The sequence below is a fragment of the Anomaloglossus baeobatrachus genome, chromosome 3 (genome assembly GCF_048569485.1).
Source record: "Anomaloglossus baeobatrachus isolate aAnoBae1 chromosome 3, aAnoBae1.hap1, whole genome shotgun sequence".
NCBI classification, from domain to species: domain Eukaryota; kingdom Metazoa; phylum Chordata; class Amphibia; order Anura; family Aromobatidae; genus Anomaloglossus; species Anomaloglossus baeobatrachus.
In genome coordinates, this window is record NC_134355.1 from 410,830,337 (window position 1) to 410,854,767 (window position 24,431).

The following is a 24,431-nucleotide window of genomic DNA, read 5'->3' on the forward strand; positions in this document are numbered from 1 at the left end:
TGCAGCTATAGCCCTGATCATTGTCTGGAGCTGGGTGACATCTTTTTCACCCGCCCCCAGCTCTGATTGGAGAGACCAGCCTTGTGATTGATCTCTCCAATCACTGTGGATCTGGGGCCGGTGACCGCTCCCCTCAGCTTTATCCGGCGTCTGTGGAAGCTAAGGAGAGCGATCGGTAAGTTATAGACACTGTCTCCTTTTCAGCTGCCGCCATTGCCCCAGCCCCCACCCTTCAGCTGCCGGCTGCAGCAGTCACTGCCCCTGATCCACCGCCACCGAACCCATCTGCTGCCTCCCCTCCATCTGCCACCGCTTTTCCCATAGCTGCTGCTCCCTCTCCCACCTTCCTCCATCTGCTGTGATCCCCCCCACCTGCTGTGATCCCCCCCACTGGCTGTGATCCCCCACTCTCTATCTCTATATCTCTCGCACCCATGGCGCAGGGGTTAAATGCACTCGTCGCCGGGCCGGTGATGTCGGGTCACGGATGTCACAGGTGGTCCTGCCTGGCTTCGTGGCCCTGAGGTGTACAATAAAAGGGGATTTGGATGATGGTGGGGGAATGATGAGGATGATAGTTTTGTGACACCACTTGTGATACATTGCCAAGGATTAGCCGCCGCTGCTGTCGCTGTCCTCCGGGGCGGATGGTGTTGCAGCAAGAATGGTTCTGCTCCCCACAGGTGGAGCGGGGCCCCAGGGAGGATGATGAGGAGAGTAGTGGCCGTTGGTGCCGAAGCGCGGGGTGACGGCAATCAAAGGGCAATGTGACGCCCATGGGGCCAGAGATCCTGCTATTTACATAGGGAATATGGAAGTAATAAAACGTTTTTTATTACTTTCATATTACCCAATTTTACAACACAGGGATGGGTAGGGAGATGTAATTAGGGCACACATGCGTCTGCTGATAGGTCAGAAAGCATATTCTATGTGACAGGTTCCCTTTAAAAAATCTTTTGGCCAAAACAAAATCTGATGGCTGCGTGTGTGATATGGTGTTCAATGTGAAGGGTTAATGTGTGATTGGTGAGGTGGTAGTGCAGAAGTGAAGTTTTTCCAAGAGTGGCGGTGGGACTGTGGAAGATTTGCGGGGTGGAGGCGGAGCTGGGGTGGAGGCGGAGCTGGGGTGGAGCCTCAAGTGGGCCCCGAACTTTTGCCAGTATGGGGCCCTGAAATTCCTAGTGGCAGCCCTGGGTTCAGGAGTAAGAGCGGGAACTGGAAACTGGGAAACCGGCAGCCTCTGAAAGGATGGAGCCAGATACATAGGTTTCCTTTCATGTGATTCCTCCATGAAACATTCCTGGAATCTGCGATAGACCTGGGTAGTCAATAAAATCAGATTATCCAACTTAGCGGGAATATCACAGCCGGCCAGTTCATCCTTAGTCCTCCCGGATAGGCCTTCCCAAAAGGCGACAATGAGCATGTGATTATTCCATCTCAATTCAGACAAAAGAGTGCAGAACAGAACCACATACTGACCCACAGTCTGAACTCCTTGACGCAACTGCAGAAGAAAAAACGCAGCAGAAGCGACACGATCCAGCACATCAATCCAGAAGGCTTCCAAGAGTTCCTGTATGTCAACGGTAACTGGGTCACTACTCTCCCACAGGGTATTGACCCATGCAAGAGTCTCTCGACCAAGATGCGAAATCAGGGAAGCCACTTTGGCACAGTCAGAAGAAAACTGGTGAGCCAAAAGTTCGAAGTTCAGGGTGCACTGGTTAATGAATCCACAACATTGCTTTGGGTCACCATCCATACATGGTGGAGCAGACAGACACAGACCTGATCCAGATACAGACAGAGCTGAAGCATTCAGGTGAACCTTCACGGACCATAGATGGGTCAGGATTTGTTCCCACATGAATGACATCTCACAGTATAGTTCGGACAGAGGCACAGCCTCGGAGTCAGCAAAATCCATAATGTAAGAAAACTGTAACACACACACCAGTGATGAGGTGGTGAGCAGGAATGAGCCCAAAGGACAACAGGGGGAACCCGGGTTTACCTTGACATGGGAGGGGCTTGAGTAAGTGACTACCGGGTAAACACCAAGTGCCACTCCCAGGTCAGTGTTCAGAACTATGGCAGCTGACACTCAGGGTACGAACAAACACAAGTATGACAGGTGCAGGCACAATGGCTGTTACAGACAGGATGGCAGATGAGGGCAGGTACGGATGGCATGGCAGATACTGACATACATGGGACACAGCGGGCAGTGGACAAGCGGGATCTGACAACTAACTAGCTAGATTGGTATTAGCTGTCTGACTATGTTGCTCATGCACCTCCCCTAGTGGGAGAATGCCATAAATGCCTATTGCCTCTCAGCTATAGGCTGAGAGGCACTTCTTGGTAAAAGGACACCAGCCGCTTAAGAGGAGGCAAGGTGCGCACGCGCCTTAAGTGCACTCCCGGGAGGCTTGTGTGGTGTGCACAGGCCCTGGGAGCAATAGGTAGGAGAGACCCACTTGGAGGACCTTGAAGAGGCAAGGCAAGGTGCTGTCTGGCTGCAGCAGTGAGTGAGTTGGCATTCCTGCTTGGCAGAGGCAGAGTATTGCAGGGACGCCGGTGCTACAGGATTCATATTATTCTGGACTATAGACTTCTAAAAGTTAAAATCTTTGGATTTATTAAGATTTTATAACGTGCCCATAAAAAATGTTGTCCGTCTGATTTTTCTTTTTCATATTTTTTTCTAGACAACTTAAAGGGAACCAAACATCAGGATTTTCGTGTATAAGCTGCAGCGAGTGCAGTACTGGCACTATCATGCACAGTGTGTACATACCATTAGGGTGCAGCTCGGGTGTTTAGGCATGAAATACAACTTTATAAAGTTTGAAATTTCGTGCACTTTTTGATTGACGTGTGCACCTCTGCAGATAATGTCCGGGCGGGTTATGCAGGAGTTCCCCGCCCCCCCACCAGCCTGTTCCTCCCTCTCTCCTGATGTCCGGGCGGGTTATGCACGTGTTCCCCGCCCCCCCGCACTGCCTGTTTCTACCTCCCTCCCTCTGGCTGTATGTAAATATCTAATCTTCAGAAACATGGCGCCGGAGTGGGCCTCTGCGCATAGCGCTTATCTCCGGCGCCATGTTTCTGAAGCCCCCGCATTACACAACTTGGTGTCTGAGAGGGCGGCGCATGCACCCTCGTTTCTTCACAGCCCGTTGTGACCGCGGGAGCGCGCGCGATTAGAACAGGACAGAACAGCTGACCGGAGGACGCGATTACCTGCTGCTCCTGTATCGTGCCGCCCCAGGACACCGGGCCAACACACCAGCCGGTGTGACATCGCTGTGGTGGCGCCGCCCTCTCAGACACCAAGTTGTGTAATGCGGGGGCTTCAGAAACATGGCGCCGGAGATAAGCGCTATGCGCAGAGGCCCACTCCAGCGCCATGTTTCTGAAGATTAGATATTTACATACAGCCAGAGGGAGGGAGGGAGGAACAGGCGGTGCGGGGGGGCGGGGAACACGTGCATAACCCGCCCGGACATCAGGAGAGAGGGAGGAACAGGCTGGTGGGGGGGCGGGGAACTCCTCCATAACCCGCCCGGACATTATCTGCAGAGGTGCACACGTCAATCAAAAAGTGCACGAAATTTCAAACTTTATAAAGTTGTATTTCACTGCCTAAACACCCGAGCTGCCCCCTGATGGTATGTACACACTGTGCATGATAGTGCCAGTACTGCACTGGCTGCAGCTTATACACGAAAATCCTGATGTTTGGTTCCCTTTAAGTTGACTTGTATATAAAGTGTACAAAGGTCTTCAAGGGAACGTGTCACAAAATTTGTCCCTTATAAACTGTGGCCACCACCAGTAAGCTCTTATATATAGCATTCTAGAATGCTGTATATAACTGCCCAGGCCACTTAGTATAACATAAAAAACACCTTTTATTATACTCACACGCGATGCAGTTGGGTCCGATGGGAGTTGCTGGTCTCGGTCCAACGCCTCCTCTCTTCCTTTCATCACTGTTCTCCTTACCAGCTCCATGTGGATGACGCATCCTACAGTATGTCATCCATACGGAGGCCTCCATTGCGATCCTGCTCACGCGCCCTTCTCTCCGCGCTACTGAGGGCAGAGCAAACTACTACAATGTGCAGGCTCAGGGAAAGGTCAAAGACTGCCCGCGGATGCGTATTACAGTACTTTGCTCTGTCTTCAGCAGGGCAGAAAGAAGTGCACATGAGTAGAAGCTCAATGGAGGCCTCTGCATGGATGATGTAGTTTGCGTCATCCAGACAGAGTAGGAAAGAAGGATGGTGAGCGCAAGAAGAGAGGAGTCACCTGACCGAGACCAGAGACGCCCATCCGACGTGCCTCGCAGGTGAGTATAATAAAATATGTTTTTTATGTTATATAGAGCGGCCTAGGCACTTATATAGAGTATTCTAGAATGCTGTATTTAAGGGCTTACTGCTGATGGCCACAGCTTACAAGGGACAAATCTGATGCCAGGGTCTCTTTCAGACTGGTTTGTGGAGACAGAAATAAAGAAAAATACCTCCTTCAGATTTTATTGAGAAACTGAAAGCAAGTCTCCCAAAAAGAATGGAAGCTGTAATACACAGAGGGTGGGGAATTTGCAAATAAACATGGTTTGGAATGTATGTGTATTAGAATATTTGTATATACAGAATATATGTATGTATATACATACATTTTTTTTACAGTGCTTATGCAGAGAATCAAAAGCACAGTGCTATTGAATCTGGTCAGTGTCCTTACCCATTTGTATGACACAACCATGCCACAGGGCTACAATCCTTCCACAGTGACAATGTGGCCTACAGTGACATCTTTATTAAATGATTTAAATATCAGTGTTAGTGCACTTGTACTTTCTCTGTTTTAACATCTCATTTAGTAGGTTGGCAGAATTTTTACATTCCACTGACTACCATGCATGCTTTGAAGTATGCCTTAGGCTAAAACAGACTTTACCTACTTTTCTGGAGGACACTTCCATTGCAACATACACAAAAAAGCCATGACAACTTGCTCTACAGCTTTTTACAACAGTGCTCAGCTTCTATTTGTTTGTATCTACCAATATCATTACTCATAACAGTTTAGGACTCATAAATGTGAACAAAAAAGAAAATGGGTTATAAAGATGATTACTTAGTTCTACGTGGCTTGCACAGAAAACTGACATTTTTCAGGAGTTGACTGTTGCAGCTTTGTCTAGCCTAAGGATCTCTTTACATCAAGTATTTTGTTTACTCTCAACAAATTAGACAGTTACATAAATTGAAAAAGTCACAGGTCTATCAAGTTCAGCCTTTCTCATTCAATTAGGTTCATATCACATTTGAGCCACAAGTCAGTATCTCTGTTGGGGTTCCATCAAATGTATCCACCAACTGGGCCATTGACTTTCATGAAACAGATGGCTAACCATCTGGTTAAAGGTGCAATATGCACCCAGAACCACGAGCAGTTCTGGGTGCATATTGCTAATCCCTGCCAAACCGATCCTGTATACCAGGGTTTCCCAACTCCAGTCCTCAAGGCCCACCAACAGTGCATGTTTTCAGGATTTCCTTAGCATTGCACTGCTGTTGGAACCAGCACCTGGGCAGGTAATTACATTAACACCTGTGCAATACTAAGGAAATCCCAAAAACCTGCACTGTTGGTGGGCCTTGAGGACTGGAGTTGGGGACCTCTGCTGTATACACTAGCATAAATAAAGAGATCTTTAGAAAAAATATTTCTAAAGATCTTTTATCGGATGCTAATGAGCACAGGGACTAGTCCCAAGGGCGTTGCTTCCCTTTGTTAGTCACCCCCATTAGCATTGTTAGTACGCCCCTGTGGGCGTGCTAACATGCTAATGAATGCGTAGCTTCAGAGGATGATCTTACTCACCTCTCCACTGCCATCGTGTCTGACAGGGGATTTTGGCTCAGTGCGCATGACCCCGGAGTTTTGGTCATGCGCACTACTTCAGTTTGAAGCCAGGACGCGTACACCCAGCTTCATAGTGCGCATGACCCAAACTCCGGGGTCAGGCGCACTGAGCCAAAATCCCCTGTCAAACGCGATGGTGCCGGAGAGGTGCGTGAAATCATCCTCTGACACTGCACATTCATTAGAGTGTTAGCACACCCACAGGGATGTACTAACATGCTAATGGGGGCAACTAGCAAGGGAAGCAATGCCCAGGAGGCTACTGCCCTTGCTCATTAGCATACGGTAAAAGATCTTTAGAAACACTTTTTCTAAAGATCTCTTTATCTATGCTACTAAATGCAGGGATGGTTAGGCAGGGATTAGCAATATGCACCCAGAACTGCTCGTGGCTCTGGGTGCATATTGCACCTGACAGGTTCCCTTTAACCATCTCTCTTTTTCAGGTGGACACAAAAACACAGTTAATCACATTTTTTTATAAACAGAGCACAAAGTGACTATCGGCTTCATTAAAGTCAATGAACCCTTTGACGGCTACACCCGAGTTCCATTTTTCAGAGTTTCAGACAAAAGTCCCAATGAAGCCACTGACGTGTGGTGTAAACCTAGCCTTGTAAAGTATAATATCTATTGCTAGATTAGTTCTAATCTCCAATACTATTTGTTATTTTGTTACAAAATAAGGATGAAGACCATTTATAAAAGCTGATACAATATCTGCCATTACTACTTCTTAAAGTTGGGCATTTGATAGTTTAACTACTCTAACTGTAAAGAATCCTTTCCTATTTACCTGCCAGAATCACCTTTCCTCCACATGTAAGTAGTAGTGCTTAAAAGGAATAAATCCTTTGTATTGACCAATTGTAATTATAAGTAAAACAGATAACTTCTGAGACGCCTTTCTGCTAAGTTTAACAAAGTCAATTTTTCTAACTCTCAACGTGAAAAATTAAGTTTAGCCTTGGTATTTGCATAGGAATTCAGTGGGCAAGGAGTAGCCAGATGATTGCCAATCAAATGCCATGGTCAATTGTTCATTAGCAAGTGTGACTGTCTGCCTGCACTGATCATAACATAAGCAGGCTCTGTATTGGAATTTCCTGTCCTGCATTTGATGGTGGTTGTAGGGAATGTGTCTTTGTTTTCTCTGCGGTGGGCTCTGATTAGAGATGAGCGAACCGACCGCAGTTCGGCTCGAGTTCGGTTCGCCGAACGAAGGTCTCGTTTGAGTTCGGTTCGGCGAACCGGTTCGGCGAACCACTCGAACCGCATAGGAAACAATGGGAGGCAATCACAAACACATAAAAACACCTAGAAAACACCCTCAAAGGTGTCCAAAAGGTGACAAACAACTCATAACACAACACAAACACATGGGAAAGTGACAAGAACAAATTCTCATGCGAAAACGAAACAGCTTAACGAGGAAAAAGAGGACGAGACACAGATATAGGCGTGGCATGCCCTTCTAAAATCATGTATAACACCGCAAGGGGACTCCAAGCAGAGTCTCCCTTTTTTCCAAATATTGGGCCCCACAGACACCACTTCAGTAGCAGCACTTGTGCCCCAGTTGCAAACTGGACTGGTAGATTTGCATCAAGCACATTCAAAAATACGCCAGCCTTAACTGTCCCCAGGATGGCACCGGGGTAGGTAGCAAAGTCTTTGCTGATCCCAGATCTGTTCATCTTGGATCATTTTTAGAAACACTGCAAGCAAGGGTTAAGGGGGCTTTACACGGTAGCGATATCGCTAGCAATTTGTAGCGATAGCAAGCATGTAAGTACCCGCCCCCGTCGCGCATGCGATTGTTTGTGATCGCTGCCGTAGCGAACATTATCGCTACGGCAGCGTCACACATACTTACCTGGTCATCGTCGTCGCTGTGACTGCCGAACAATCCCTCCTTCAAGGGGGAGGGACATTCGGCATCACAGCGACGTCACCACAACGTCACTAAGCGGCCGGCCAATCAAAGCGGAGGGGCGGAGATGAGCAGGACGTAACATCCCGCCCACCTTCTTCCTTCCGCATTGTGGCCGGCGGCAGGTAAGGAGACGTTCCTTGCTCCTGCGGTGTCACACATAGCGATGTGTGCTGCCGCATGAGCGATGAACCACCTGGAGAAACAACCCTTACCGATTTTTGAGTTTGGGACGACCTCTCCATGGTGAACGACTTTCACCATTTTTGAGGTCGCTTAAGGTCGCTGGTCAGTGTCACACGCTGCGATATCATTAATGACGCCGGATGTGCGTCACTAACAACTTGAACCCGCCGATAAAACATTAACGATATCGTAGCGTGTAAAGCCCCCTTTACTCCAAGCGGAGTCTCCCCTTTTTCCAAAAATTGGGCCACACAGACACCCACCCCATCAGTGGCAGCACTTGTGCCCTAGTTGTACACTTCACAGGTAGATTTGCATCAACAACATTCAAAATTACGCCATCCTTAACCCTTCCCAGGATGACCCCGGGGTAGGTAGCAAAGTCTTTGCTGAACCATGACTTGTTCATCTTGGCTCCTTTTTAAAAACACAGCAAGCAAGGGTTACTCCAAGCGGAGTCTCCCTTTTTTCCAGAAATTGGGCCACACAGACACCCACCCCATCAGTGGCAGCACTTGTGCCCTAGTTGTACACTTCACAGGTAGATTTGCATCAACAACATTCAAAATTACGCCATCCTTAACCCTTCCCAGGATGACCCCGGGGTAGGTAGCAAAGTCTTTCCTGAACCATGACATGTTCATCTTGGCTCCTTTTTAAAAACACAGCAAGCAAGGGTTACTCCAAGCGGAGTCTCCCTTTTTTCCAAAAATTGGGCCACACAGACACCCACCCCATCAGTGGCAGCACTTGTGTCCTAGTTGTACACTTCACAGGTAGATTTGCATCAACAACATTCAAAATGACGCCATCCTTAACCCTTCCCAGGATGACCCCGGGGTAGGTAGCAAAGTCTTTCCTGAACCATGACATGTTCATCTTGGCTCCTTTTTAAAAACACAGCAAGCAAGGGTTACTCCAAGCGGAGTCTCCCTTTTTTCCAAAAATTGGGCCACACAGACACCCACCCCATCAGTGGCAGCACTTGTGCCGCCCTAGTTGTACACTTCACAGGTAGATTTGCATCAACAACATTCAACATAAATAAGTAAATTCCTTGTGGATCCATGACTTGTTCATTTTGATGAACGTTAGTCTGTCCACATTGTCACTGGACAGACGCTTGCGTTTATCTGTCAGCACACACCCAGCAGCACTGAAGACACATTCAGAGACAACGCTGGCAGCTGGACACGACAAGATCTCCAAGGCGTAAGTGGAGAGCTCTGCCCATTTTTCAAGATTTGAAGCCCAAAATGAGCAAGGCTCCAGTTGCAAAGTCATGGCATCGATGTTCATTTGGAGATACTCCTGTATCATCCTCTCCAGCCGTTGACCATGTGTCAGACTTGTTGTCTCTGGTGGCCTTGCAAAGGATGGTCTAAAAAAATTATGAAAAGATTCAATAAAATTGCTGTTACCAGCACCAGATACGGTGCTGCTGGTACGGTTAGACTGTTAAAGATCACAAGACCGTCCCATGTTTGTCGAGTTACAACTGGGAGATTCACTCCCTGCACCACTGGTGTTTTGTGGAAAAGCCGAGTTAAGATCGAGTAACAGTGTTTGCTGATACTCCTGCATACGTGCGTCCCTTTCTATGGCTGGAATTATGTCACAAAATTTGGACTTGTACCAGGGATGTAATAGTGTGGCAAGCCAGTACTCATCATCACTTCTAATTTTGACAATACAAGGGTCATGTTGGAGGTAGTGCAGCAAGAAGGCGCTCTTGTGTCTGGCGCAGCCATGCGGACCAAGTCCACGCTGTGTTTGTGGCATAGAGGTGTTAACCGTTCTTTCTTCCTCTGACATTTCCCCCTAACCTCTTTCAACTGAAATTTGACCAAGGTCTCCATCATTCGCTGAGTCTTCCATGTCCATGGACAGTTCGTCCTCCAGTTCTTCATGTTCTCCTGCACCTTCCTCAACATTTTGCCTGCTACCATGCACCCTTGTTGATCCCTGTCCCACATGGTCCCATGCCTGCCACCATGGTGATGATGAACGTCTGGACCTTGGTGATGTTGTTGTCCCTTGCGCATATGACTCCTCCTGTACTTCCTCCCCTTCCTGTTGTCCCACCCCCTGACTCCGAATAGTGTTTATCGTGTGCTCCAGCATGTAAATGACTGGAATTGTCATGCTGATAATGGCATTGTCAGCGCTAAACATATTCGTCGCCATGTCGAAACTGTGAAGAAGGGTGCATAGGTCCTTGATCTGAGACCACTCCATCAGGGTGATCTTCCCCACCTCTGCATCTCGTTGGCCCAGGCTATACGTCATGACGTATTGCACCAGGGCTCGGCGGTGCTGCCACAGTCGCTGTAACATGTGGAGAGTCGAATTCCAGCGTGTCGTCACATCGCATTTCAGGCTTCTGAAACTTCTGGAGCGATGCAAGTCGCTCAGCTACGGCGGTTGAACGGCGGAAGTGAGCAGACAGTTTTCGTGCCCTGGTCAGAAGGCCATCTAGGCCGGGATAGTGTGTTAAAAATTGCTGGACGACAAGGTTCAACACGTGAGCCATACAAGGCACGTGTGTCACCTTGCCCAGGCGAAGGGCCGTACCCAGGTTTGCAGCATTGTCGCACACGGCCTTACCAGGCTGCAGGTTGAGTGGAGACAACCATTTACCAAACAGTCTCCAGAGCTGCCCACAACTCAGTTGCTGTGTGACTCTTAGTTCCAAGACATTTCAAGACAAAGACCGCCTGATGCCGTTGCGCTCTGCTGCCAGCATAGTAATGAGATGTGCGTATTCCTTCCGCGCAGTTACAACGCTGGTGGACTGACCAGGCAGGCTTGGGACGGAGGTGGAGGACCCAGACGAGGTTGAGGAGGCAGAAGCAGTGGGGGAACTTGGACAGACAGAGGATTGACGCACAAGTCGTGGGGACGGCAAGACTTGTGCAGCAGACCCTTCACCATCTATCACCATAGTTACCCAGTGCCCAGTCAGCGACAGGTAACGTCCCTGTCCATGCTTACTGGTCCAAGTATCTGTGGTGAAATGCACACTTTCCCACGCAGAGTTTCTCAAGGAAGCGGTGATGTTGTGTGCGATATGCTGGTGTAGCGCAGGCACACCTTTCTTAGAGAAGTAGTGGCGACTGGGCATCTGGTACTGGGGCACAGTGACAGACATAAGGTCTCTAAAATCCTGTGTGTCCACCAGGCGGAAAGGCAGCATTTCGGTAGCCAAGAGCTTACAGAGGGATAAAGTCAACCTCTTAGCTTTGTCATGAGTCGCAGGAAATGGCCTTTTATTTGTCCACATCTGAGGGACAGAGATCTGGCTGCTGTGTGGAGACGGTGGTGAGTAGGGTGTCCCTGGAAAAATGCAGGTTTGTGAGGAAAGTGCAGGCGGAGACATGATGTTGCTTTCATCCAACGTTGGTGCTATTGATGTCTGAGAGAGCTGTACACACGTACTTGTTTCCCCTTCCAAACCAACTGACGACCTACGAAGCAAAATGCCTGTTGCGGTTACAGTGGTGGAAGTTGTGCGTGGAAAACCAGGTGTGACAGCTGTTCCCACAGTCCTAGAAGATGAAGAGCGCGCGGATGCACTGGAAAGGGCAGGCAGTGGATGGTCCGCTCCGCTAGGCCGCATTGCAGCACGGTGAGCTTCCCACTGGGACATATGATATTTATTCATGTGACGATTCATGGAAGAAGTTGTCAAACTGCTGAGGTTTTTTCCTCTACTAACAGATTCCCGACAAATTTTACAGATCACATGATTTGGGCGATCCTTTGCAAGGTCAAAAAAGGACCAGGCTAGGCAAGGCTTAGAGGGCATGCGACCTGCTGAGCCCCCCCGACTAGTGCCCAGAGGCAGAGTGGTGGCTGAGGATGCAGTTGTAGACGTGCTACCAGTAGTCCTCCTTTGTCCAGGAAGGCGCAAGGGAACTTCGTCGTCAGTTGCATCCTCCCCCACCGCCTCTGTTGACCTCCTCGAGTGCCTGACTGTGGGTTGACAGTAGGTTGGATCTAGAACTTCCTCATCAATTGTTGTGTTTGCACTCCCCTCACCCTCAGACCGAGCCTCTTTTTGCCCTGACCGAATATTTAAGTTGTCATCCCAATCTGGTATCTGCGTCTCATCGTCATCAGTATGTTCCTCATTGTCTATAACAACAGGTGTTACAGTTGGTGAATAAGGGTCAACATTATGCTCAGAAAGTTGTTCCTCACGGCCTGAATCTGAGTCACAAAGGTTCTGGGCATCACTGCAGACCATTTCCTGGTCTGTACTCACTGTAGCTTTGGAGCAGACATCTGATTCCCATGCTATCATGTGACTGAACAGCTCTGCAGACTCAGCCATCTTTTCTCCACCATACTGTGCAGGGCGGATGGAGACTTGAGAGCTGGGAGAAAGCAAGTGTGATTGGGATGACAACTCAGAGGACTGGTGTTTTTTGGATGCGGTAGTTGAGGTGGAGGAGAGGGCACTTGTTGGACCACTTGAGATCCATTCAAGCATTTTCTTTTTTTGGGCAACATCTACCTTTGTTCCAGTTGTTCGTGTTCGTAAAAAAGGGAGCACATCCGATTGTCCACGGAAAGTAGAAAGTAGTAGACATCTTACTTTTGCTGGTAGATGGCCTATCTTCAGCAGATATTAATGGAGCTTTGCCACCTTCCCCACGGACACAAACTTTTTTTTCCTTTTCCAACACGCCTGTTCCCCTTTCCACCAGCATCTGTCATTTTGCCACTCATTTTGCTAGCGAAAAGAATGTCCACTTAAAATGTGGTAGTAAAAATTGAGAGGTGGTGTAGATTGCAGAGGTGGTCTACCTTTATTGACAGCAGAATAAACAACAATAACTATCACGGACAATGAAACTATGGCCCTTAAAATGGCAGCACAGTTTGCTAGTATAATAGCTTAGTAAAAGTGAGTTTGAGTGTGCAATGCAGAGGTGCTGCAAATAGATTTGCACCAGTGGGACACTAATGGAAGTCCAACTGCCACTTTTAGGATGCCACTAACTTTCCTCAGTGTTTGCTAGTATAATGGCTTTGTAACAATGAGCTTGGGTGTGCAATGCAGAGGTGCTGCAAATAGATTTGCACCAGTGGGACACTAATGGAAGTCCAACTGCCACTTTTAGGATGCCACTAACTTTCCTCAGTGTTTGCTAGTATAATAGCTTAGTAAAAGTGAGCTTGAGTGTGCAATGCAGAGGTGCTGCAAATAGATTTGCACCAGTGGGACACTAATGGAAGTCCAACTGCCACTTTTAGGATGCCACTAACTTTCCTCAGTGTTTGCTAGTATAATGGCTTAGTAACAATGAGCTTGGGTGTGCAATGCAGAGGTGCTGCAAATAGATTTGCACCAGTGGGACACTAATGGAGGTCCAACTGCCACTTGTAGGATGCCACTAACTTTCCTCAGTGTTTGCTAGTATAATGGCTTAGTAACAATGAGCTTGGGTGTGCAATGCAGAGGTGCTGCAAATAGATTTGCACCAGTGGGACAATAATGGAAGTCAACTGCCACTTTTAGGATGCCACTAACTTTCCTCAGTGTTTGCTAGTATAATGGCTTAGTAACAATGAGCTTGAATGTGCAATGCAGAGGTGCTACAAATAGATTTGCACCAGCGGGACACTAATGGAAGTCCAACAGCCACTTTTAGGATGCCACTAAATTTCCTCAGTGTTTGCTAGTATAATGGCTTTGTAACAATGAGCTTGAGTGTGCAATGCAGAGGTGCTGCAAATAGATTTGCACCAGTGGGACACTAATGGAAGTCCAACTGCCACTTTTAGGATGCCACTAACTTTCCTCAGTGTTTGCTAGTATAATGGCTTAGTAACAATGAGCTTGAATGTGCAATGCAGAGGTGCTGCAAATAGATTTGCACCAGTGGGACACTAATGGAAGTCCAACTGCCACTTTTAGGATGCCACTAACTTTCCTCAGTGTTTGCTAGTATAATAGCTTAGTAAAAGTGAGCTTGAGTGTGCAATGCAGAGGTGCTGCAAATAGATTTGCACCAGTGGGACACTAATGGAAGTCCAACTGCCACTTTTAGGATGCCACTAACTTTCCTCAGTGTTTGCTAGTATAATGGCTTAGTAACAATGAGCTTGAGTGTGCAAAGGGATCACAACAGGTCAATCGGGATGAGCCGGGTAAGGTTCCAGGATTGTTGCATCTAATACACGCGACAATCCTGGATGGTTGAAGGGTGCTATTTTTAGGCTGGGAAGGCCCAAATAACCATGGGCCTCCCCAGCCTGAGAATATCAGCTCCTGGTGGTTGGCTTTATTATGTCTGGGTATCAAAATTGAGTCTGCATGCCTTTTTTAAAAATTTATTAAATATTAAAAAAAAAGCCACATGTGGTTCCTCTTATTTTCATAAACAGCCAAGATAAGTGCATGGCTAGGGGCTGCAGCATGTAGCCGGATGCTTTATCTGTGCAGGGCATCATAATATGGTGGGACCCTATGCCAATTTTTCATTATTTTTACATCAATATAGACATACAAAGCGCCTTTGATTGGTTGCAGTCAGACACGCTGTCACACAGCCTAGGGGCGCTATCTGATTGCAACCAGAGACGCCAGGACTGCAAGGGGTGGGGAAAGCAGTCTATATGCCTGATGATAATGAGCGGCCCCAGAACTAGAGTGAGCAGCCCGGAATCAGAGTTACAGCCATGCAGAAACCGGTAAGTATAAAGCACTTGCTTTATTCTTATTTTCTTTAATTTTCTTTGATTTTTATTTTTTCTTACCCAGAGTTCCATGAGATCTCCGGGCCCAGGGTTGGTGCTCAGGTTCTTTTGAACCCATGTGGAACCGGACTTTTACACTAATTGTAATGAAATAAAAGGATATTATGCAGACAAAGTAGACATGAGAAATATTAAAACTATTTTGTGTGGTATAACTATCTGGTTTAAGCCTAAAAGCATTCAGAGTTTGAAAATCTCTATTTCTTCTAAATTTTCTTCAAATTTCAGATATTTTCACAAAAATGAAAAACTTATCTATGTAAATTTACCAGTAACAAAGTACAACGTACTACCAAAAAAAATCTCAGAATCATTGTGATATATAGAAGCATTCCAGAGTTATCACCTCAAAGACACTTGTCAGATATAAAGAAGTGTGAGGCTTGTTCATAAACAAAGTGGCTCGGTCGTTAAGGCATTAAGCTTACCATATTATGGTAACTGCTGCCGAAGTGCTCATGGACCTGCAAATATATTGAATCTGTTCTGTTTTACTGGTTCAAATCAAGCAAGTCATCTCCTCTGGTTAGTTCATCAACCAAGAAAAATAATTGTCTTGAATTGTTGTTTGAAGAACACCGCTTTTAGCGCAATCAGAAGACTATTATTTACTTTATTTTACATTTGTTGCAACATTTTATTCTCAACCTGTTTTTGCTGTGTTAGGATAGCAAACTCCAATAACTTGTTATTGGCAGCACCATTGATATTTACCCATGTAGACCACAGTTCATCATTCTCCAGAGGTTTTAATCTAAAGACCATTCCTTAGCTTTTATCTTTCCAACCATTTTTGGATATAGTGTAGATCTTCTGATCTATTGCCCAGTCATGGTTCTACTCCAGCCAGATTTCTATATTATCCACTACATCATTATCGATGTCTAATGTAAATCTACAATTCCTGAATTTTATTTGCTAGCAGACATTTAATATTATTCAATCATTTCTTTTTCCAAGAACTACATCTATTCACACCCACCTCCCTATTTTTCTTTCTAGTCCCAGGCCACTCTTAGACTCAACTATAGCTCACTTTTTTTAACCCTTTTTATACAACCACTCTCCTTCTTGCAGACCCAAGTTTAAATGCTTTTTCACCCGTCTAACCATTCTTTACATCAAAACATGGTATTAAAAGGGGTAATCTATTGTGAATACATTTTCCAGTTTGGAGCTCCCTCTTGTGGTCAGTGCTGGCGATGCAGTTGATGTGTGGAATGAAAGTGACACACCTGCAGAGGACTGGCAATCACGGTCAGATTCGGCTATTTAACTTAGTAGCTTTCTCTTGTTACTTGCCGGTGGTCAATTGCTCCTGTGTGTTAAGGACATTCTGTAACCAGCTCTGCTCTCTTCCAGAACTTCCCTCAGATAAGTGGTCTTGTACCTCTGCTGTTTTTTTACCACCTTTTGTTGTTGTTCTGCTTTGATACTATGCATGATTCCTAATTTGTCTGTGTGGAGTTTGTGGTGGAATGGGATCATTCCCTGCTGGGAGTGTCTGTATACTTAGCTCCATGATTCTGCAAGATTTGTGTTTTGTCATGCCTGGTATTATTCAGTCCCTCATCTGTATTACTGTTTTTGGATCCCAGTAACATCTGAGTGGGGAGAGGTTTAGTAACCTCAGGATTTTTCCATATCAGTAGTGCTGGTATTTATTGGGGTTTTTTATGGCTGCAGACAGTTGCTCTTTCCTATCCTTTTCTATAAAGATAGTTTGGGTCTCACCTTTGCTGAAATCTGTCCTTTCTGGCTTTGTATTCTGTTTTTCTATATCACCGTAGCCTTTGCATGTGGGGGGCTATCTATCTATCTTTGGGGACTACTCCGAGGCAGATTAGCTTTCTTATATTTCTATTTGTGAGATTATTTAGTTCTCCGGCTTTGTCGAGGCGTCCAGGTCATCGTAGGCACGCCCCACGACTATTGTTAATTGTGTGTTAGGATTAGGTCTGCAGTCCGTTAAGTTTCCAGCCACTCTATTACCTGTTTGGGATTCCGCATTATTTGATCCTCCCCGGTCCCTGAATCATAACAGTAATCACTTCTGATTTATTTGTAAATGCAGATACAACAATTGGTGGCGGCATTGTATCGGCAAACAGGTCATGTCAACGCCCGTCCTTCCCATATACTGTGAATTTGCCAAAAATACTTCAAGATGGGAATTTTCTTTAAATCTAACCTTACAGTCCTAATCTCAATGGTACTTCTCAGGAAAGCTTCATATGCTTTGATAATGTATTCAAGTTTTCTAATACTATATAGTCACTTTTTTTTTTCAACTGCTTGATAGTGTTGGCAGGAAACCAGTGTTGATACACATTAAAGAGAGTCTGTCAGAATAAAATGACTATTCAAACCAAGCACAGAGGCTCAATGAATCCCTGCTGTATGCGGACAGTTCATTGCCCCTTTCCATCTACTGGATTTCCATCTATCTTCCTGATAGATGCAAAGCGAATAGTTGAGAATGTGTACTGAACTGCATGACGATGCTGGGTGTGCATTGAGTACCTGAGCTTGTTTTGATCAATCACTTTGTGCTGAGAGATTCCCTTTAAAGAAGTTTTTATCAAGGTGAGCATTTTTAAATTGCAGCAATAGCAGGCTCGCTTTCTAGTAGTATTAGATAGGGGCCATGTCCACTAAGCTGTATGACCACTATGTAGTTTGGATTGCAAAATGGAATAGTTGGTATGTGTATATTCTGGATGTATTGACTCCTTCATGAAGGAATAGTATTGCCAAGCAAACTATCATATTACAGAATTTTATCCATTATTATACTGTGGGATATCACCATCAGCAACTATATTTACCCATAACACAATCATGTGAATTTTGTTTTTACAACTATCATTGATAAATGAAGTACTTCCAAAAGAACTACCTTCCTCAAGTCTCTGAAGAAAGTAATGCATTGATTTTCTTTTCTTCTCTAGGTCCCTTTCTCGGGAGAGATAAAGAACCATGAAGACCTAGCAAGCATAGCCTTAGGTCAGCAGAGCTGTCCTCCTTTCCTTCACTTAAATGACATAGAAATGGATCAGTCAACAAATGAGCACATGATGAAAAACTACTATACTGAAAATGTAAATGATTTGGAGTGGAGTAAAAATCCTCGAAGTAGCAGCTTTAATGAGAGTGAAGAGTACAATGAAGAAGACTGGCTTGCTTCTGCTATGGATTTTGATCTACAAAGCGATGAAGACCAGCAGGCGGGGAATACAAATCATGAAGTAAATGGCTCAGATTTCAATTATGCACACCCATTGGAGAATCTGGCCTGGGTAATGTCACCTATACATAATTCCCAATACCCAAACCCGGAGCCTTCCTTAGTTTTGGATTCTACAGCTAAAGATTGTGTGGTCAACTTGAATTTCAATGTAGATGATGACCTACCTGCTTTGTATAACCACAACCAGGAGGAGTCATATATGTACAGATACTGCACTTCTCAACTATCTCCACCTTTATAGAACTGAATCAGAAGGATTAAGGTGTTTTACATGACAAAGAAATGTTCTGGACTACTAAATGGAAACCCTCACAGAGACAAATAATTGAAAGAATATAAAGGTTTCCAAATAGTGTAAATATAGTTTCAAGACCATTTATATGTTGGGTACTTTTAAAATTTAAATTTTATAAATGTAAGTATAACTACACTGGAGATCAAAATTAGAGAACAATGTATGATAACTTGATTTCTTTCGGAAATAATGTACCGTATTTTTCGCTTTATAAGACGCACTTTTGTTCCCCCAAATTTTGGGGGAAAGTAGGGGGTGCGTCTTATAAACCAAATATACGGATTATATACTGCAGGGTCCAGGGGAGGTGGGGCCGCTCTGGAGCGGTGCTGGGGGAGCTGGTGGAGGCTGGTATAGACTTGTGAAGCTGAGGGCGGCAGCGTTTGATCTCCTGCACCCGCTCATATAATATGCACAGCTGCTGTCCACCCCTGTGGTGCTGAAATTGCACCGCGGTGATGGGCTGGGGGAGCTGTGCATATTATATCTGCCCGTGCTTCCCTTTGCTCACAAATGCCCCCTCCCCCTGTGTTATCTATGGCCCCCATGCTGCTACCCATAGTAAAATAATAAACTCGTTACTCACCTCCTCCAGCATCTGCCCGTCTCCCTCCTGCCGCTATGATCAGGCATGCAGAGATAACACACTGCTGTGCCGATCACATGACGGGGACTGTGAACCAGGAAATGCAGGAGGCCGGAGTTCAACCCTGAGGAGGGGTACACGAGGGAGCACAGCGCTGGAGAAGGTAAGGAAAGAGTTTATTTTACTAAAAGCAGCAGCATGGGGCAGCGTGTGTGCCAGCCACAGGGGCCAGGGTGTGTGCCAGCCACAGGGGTCAGCGTGTGTGCCAGCCACAGGGGCCAGCGTGTGTGCCAGCCACAGGGGCCAGCGTGTGTGCCAGCCACAGGGGCCAGCGTGTGTGCCAGCCACAGGGGCCAGGGTGTGTGCTAGCCACAGGGGCCAGCGTGTGTGCCAGCCACAGGGGCCAGCGTGTGTGCCAGCCACAGGGGCCAGCGTGTTTGCCAGCCACAGGGGCCAGCGTGTGTGCCAGCCACAGGGGCCAGCGTGTGTGCCAGCCACAGGGGCCAGGGTGTGTGCCAGCCACAGGGGCCAGGGTGTGTGCCAGCCACAGGGGCCAGCGTGTGTGCCAGCCACAGGGGCCAGCGTGTGTGCCAGCCACAGGGGCCAGCGTGTGTGCCAGCCACAGGGGCCAGCGTGTGTGCCAGCCACAGGGGCCAGCGTGTGTGCCAGCCACAGGGGTCAGCGTGTGTGCCAGCCACAGGGTCCAGCGTGTGTGCCAGCCACAGGGGGCAGCGTGTGTGCCAGCCACAGGGGGCAGCGTGTGTGCCAGCCACAGGGGCCAGCGTGTGTGACAACCACAGGGGGCAGAGTGTGTGCCAGCCACAGGGGGTAGCGTGTGTGCCAGCCACAGGGGCCAGCGTGTGTGCCAGCCACAGGGGGCAGTGTGTGTGCCAGCCACAGGGGGCAGCGTGTGTGACAGCCACAGGGGGCAGCGTGTGTGACAACCACAGGGGGCAGCGTGTGTGCCAGCCACAGGGGGTAGCGTGTGTGCCAGCCACAGGGGGCCAGTTTGTGCCAGCCACAGGGGGCAGCGTGCCAGCCATAGGGGACATGTTGCATCACTGGGGGACGTGTGCCAGCCCAAGGGGGCTATATTCAATATAAGGTGGCCATATCCAGATTAAGGGGGCTAATTTTAGGATGGGGGCTATGAGGGACATATACTCTATATGATTTGTTAGACAGACACTGGCATTATTAGACGGACCCCATTTATTAAAAAAAATTCTCTATTCCTTCACCAAATTTGGGGGTGCGTCTTATAATCCGGTGCGTCTTATAAAGCGAAAAATACGGTATTTCTACATTGATCAACATCTGAAGGCATTTTTTTTATAAGGGGTACACCAAGCCACTAGGACAGTGTTTTGCAAAATATACAAAGTTTATCAATATTAATTCTTTATTTGCCCAAAACGTGAAGATCATAATTAGAGAACAACAATGACTGTAGCACATAGAAAGATAACTAATATTTCTGAAGGTAACAGTCACCAATCAGTAGGAAGTGTACAGGTCTTTGCTTTGAATGACTTCAGCACATCTGCGACCACAGGACATCACTAGCTCTCATACTGCTCAGGTGTTATTTTGGTCCACTCTTCTCACAATCTTTCCCATAGTTCTTTGACTGTTGGGGGTTTCTTGGCCATAACTTTGTTACCAAAGATTTTTCAGAGGTTTTCTACTGAGTTTAGATCAGGACTCTGGGCTGGCCATTTCATTGTTTCAATGTTTTCTGTTTCAAGGAACTGCTTTAGGCTATGTGCACATGCTGCGTTTTTTTGACGCTGTGTTTATGTGCGCTTTAGGCCGCTAAAAACGCACAAAAACGCACCCGCAGCAAAAAAACGCAGCAAAAAACGCATGCGTTTTTACCGCGATTTGGTGCGGTTTTGGCTGCGTTTTGCTGCGTTTTTGATCTCTGCGTTTTTCTGCGTTTTTCCAATGCATTGCATAGGGGGAAAACGCAGAAAAACGCAGGAAAGAATTGACATGTCCATTTTTTTTTTTAAGCTCAAAAACGCAGCTTAAAAAAAAAGTTGTGTGCGGACAGCAAAAATGAAAACTCATAGACTTTTCTGGGGAAGCAAAGTCATGCAGTTTTGAGGCCAAAAACGCACCCGAAAAACGTCGCGAAAAACGCACTGTGTGAACTTACCCTTACTCGTTTTGCTATGTGACAGGGGGCATTGTCCTGCATGAAAATTGCTGGCTGACTGAGTGATGAATGCAAGTAAGGAACCATGTGTTGTTGAAGAAGGTTCTGATACACACTTGCATTCACTCTGCCATGTAGCTGTATGAGATGTCCAAATCCAGCTGCAGAAAACATTCCCCAAACCATGACACTTCCCCCACCACCTTTCACTGACTTCTTAACACACTTTGGGTTCAGTCTTTCCCCAGTTTGTCAATGAACATAATATTGCTCATCAGACCCAAATAAGTTAAACTTGCTTTCATTACTAAAATGAATTGTGGACAACTTCTCCTCTGTCCACACAAAACATGCTCTTCACCAAGGGTGAGAGTGGTCTTTCAGCCCAAATGCTCTTAAACGTTGTGATGTGACTGTATGACGACACAGAGCCTTACCTTGTTCAGTGCTGAATTGGTGAACTATCCCAGCTGTAGTGTTGAAACAATTACCCATAGAGATTCTCTGCATTATCCTGTTCTCTCTTGCATTTGTCTTTCAAGGGCGACTAGCCTTCTTGGGGGACTTGAGTTTGTGATGTTGTAAAGATGCAATGTTCTTGAAATCACAGACTTGGAACGACCAACTTCTCTTGCTATGACTGATGGAATCACCCCTTTGACCTTTATCTGGACAACCTGCTGCCGGAGGGTTTCAGTCACTTTGGAACAGCACACAATTTTTGCAAAATCAGTAGAAACTGGAAAGTTAGGCTGCCATTTAAATAGGGTTTGCCAGATAATTAAGGAAATTAACACCAGCAACTTGCAGGTATCTGAAAGTGTTCTCTAATTTTGATCAGTGTTTGTTTTCATTTATCTCATTTACATTTTTATTATGTGCTTTACAATAAATTCAATTTATGAAATAAGCTTAAAATACTGCTAGTTTACTCATTTTAGGATATAATCACATAGGACTACACAATGACCTTAACATTTAGGAAATTTTGTGTTGTTCTCTAATTTTAATCTCCAGTGTACATATCTCAGACTGCTGTAATATACAATAAATTTTTCATTTAAAATTTTGTTTAAGAGTATTTTCCATCACAGATGAATGGAAGACAAAAGGCTACACTAACACGGCAGGAGGAGAAACTGGAATAATTATATACTAACAAGTGTCACCAAATCATGCCAAAACACAATTATTAAAATGGCCAACCTCTTAAATGCAGAGTTGAAATTGTACGATCAAAAGAAAATTATAAATAGCCAGCTCACTTGAGTGGGTAAATTGAACATAGCGCTCGGACAAATGCTCTGTTACAGCAAGTGTTGAGAAGAAACTCCAGCTCCAAAGTAAAATAAAATTCAAAGCTTTTGCCGCAATATTAAAATCCAAATTCCAAAAAAGGATACCTTGACAAAGGGCGCTGTGGCGTCTGAAATGTGTAGCTGTTTATCACCTAATGCAGAGGTCCCCAACCTTTCAAACTTTAAGAACCACATTCAGCTTTGAGAGGGGTTCGCAAGCCACATCCAACTCCTGCCCCCGACAGAAGTGACATCCAGAGCCCCAATTTACTAGTATGATGACAGCCAAAGCTTTTAAACAGAAATCACAATGAGGCGGTATACAGAGATCTAGGGATTCTTGCCTTACTCCCATCCACATGTGGCTTTCGAGCAACAGGTTGGGGACCCCTGACCTAAGGTCACCAGCAACCGCATAACAATCATGGGACCAACATAATTTATTTTTTGCACATTCTCATTTTGGAATTTGGATTTTAATATTTCAAAAAAAGCTTTGAATTTTATTTCACTTTGGAACTGGAGTTTCTTCTCAACTACAGAGTTTAAACTTCTTCCTATGCTTGAGTTTTTGGTTACTTACTATATTTTAGGAAGCGTCATAATAGGACAGTTCCTGACAACATACAGTGCCTTAACGTTTCCTCATTTTCTCATGTTACACACACAACCATAAATTTATTTTATTGGGATTTTCTGTGATATGCCAACACAAAGTAGCAAGTATTTGTGAAGTGTAAAGGAAATGTTACATGATGTTCTAGATATTTTGAAAAATATAAATATGAAAACGTGCACTTACATTCAGCCCCTGTAGATGTATATCCCTAGATAAACTCCAGAATGTTTAGTTGTCCCCAGAACTGACATAATTAGTAAATTTAGTCCACTTGCCAACAATATTCTCAGTATAACTACAATATAACTGTGAAGGCCTGAGTAATTTGATGAGGAGAATAGGATCAAACAACATCATGAAAACCAAGGAACACACCAGATAGGTCAGTGATAAAATTGTGGAAAAGAGTAAAGCAGAGTTAGGCTAAAGAAAAAAAAATAGCCCAAGAGCACTGTTCCATCCAAGTGCTAAATTACAATGTGTATATAAAAAAGGGTTAGATCTCACCCATTCCAGTTGATGGGAAGAATCTCTCAGATGCAAGAGATGCAGGAGCCGATGTCCAAGAGGGTCTAGATTAGTATAACCTGTCATGCCCTGTGTGGGACTTCTGCCATGACAAGGGCAGTACCCAAGTGGTATTAACTAAGCCCTTAGTAGCCCATCCAATGTGTTTCTTCCTCTATCAAGAGGATTCATCTGCTGAGTAAATGATATAACTGAGCGGAGAATAGAGAAAATGATAAGACACCTGCAGTGGTAGAGGTTCTATGGATCAGGCCTGCATGTAAAGAATGGGCAGTAAGTGTATCACCGTATTGACTGCCTTATATACTAGTACACTGAGAAGCATATCATATGGCATCCTATATCACTTCCTGGTAGTGTAACGCACATGTACAATATCAGGGGAGGTGGTGGAATGCACAAGGACCTGTGAATGGGGTGTATGTAATAGCTCCTACCCTGTTTACCAGTATAACTTCCAAGCTATGGAACGCACATGTGTAAAACCATAGGGAATGGTGGATTGCATAAGGGCCTGATCACAAGTCGCCATTGATAGGCAACGTCCCTAGTTAACGGCATCCAATCAAGCTGTAGGAGCCACCTGTTAAGTGAAGTATGCAGTCACATGTTAATAACCCGGAATCTGGATGTGATTGCTTTTGTCATCCCTATATAGGGGTGTAAATGGGATATATAAGTACACTATAGCCATAGGATCTTGGTTTAAACTGGCACAATTCCTTGTAAGACGTGTAAAAGCCCCACAAGATATATTGAATATTACACTTAGTATGCCTTGGCATGTCTACAGGTCCAAACACTGAACTTTGGCTATCAGAAGCCAAGAATAATGTTTCTCAAAAAAACCTTTTG

General features: G+C 45.6%; 1 protein-coding gene across 1 annotated transcript in view; it reads left to right on the plus strand.

The window, feature by feature from the left end:
• The window catches only part of GCM1 (glial cells missing transcription factor 1), a 160,767-nt gene extending 142,437 nt beyond the window's left edge, over nt 1-18,330 (plus strand). Inside the window, exon 6 of the mRNA XM_075341510.1 lies at nt 17,791-18,330. Within this exon, the coding sequence (XP_075197625.1) occupies nt 17,791-18,330 (540 nt within the window). The remainder of the gene's footprint in view (nt 1-17,790) is intronic.
• The last annotated feature ends 6,101 nt before the right edge of the window (nt 18,331-24,431 follow it).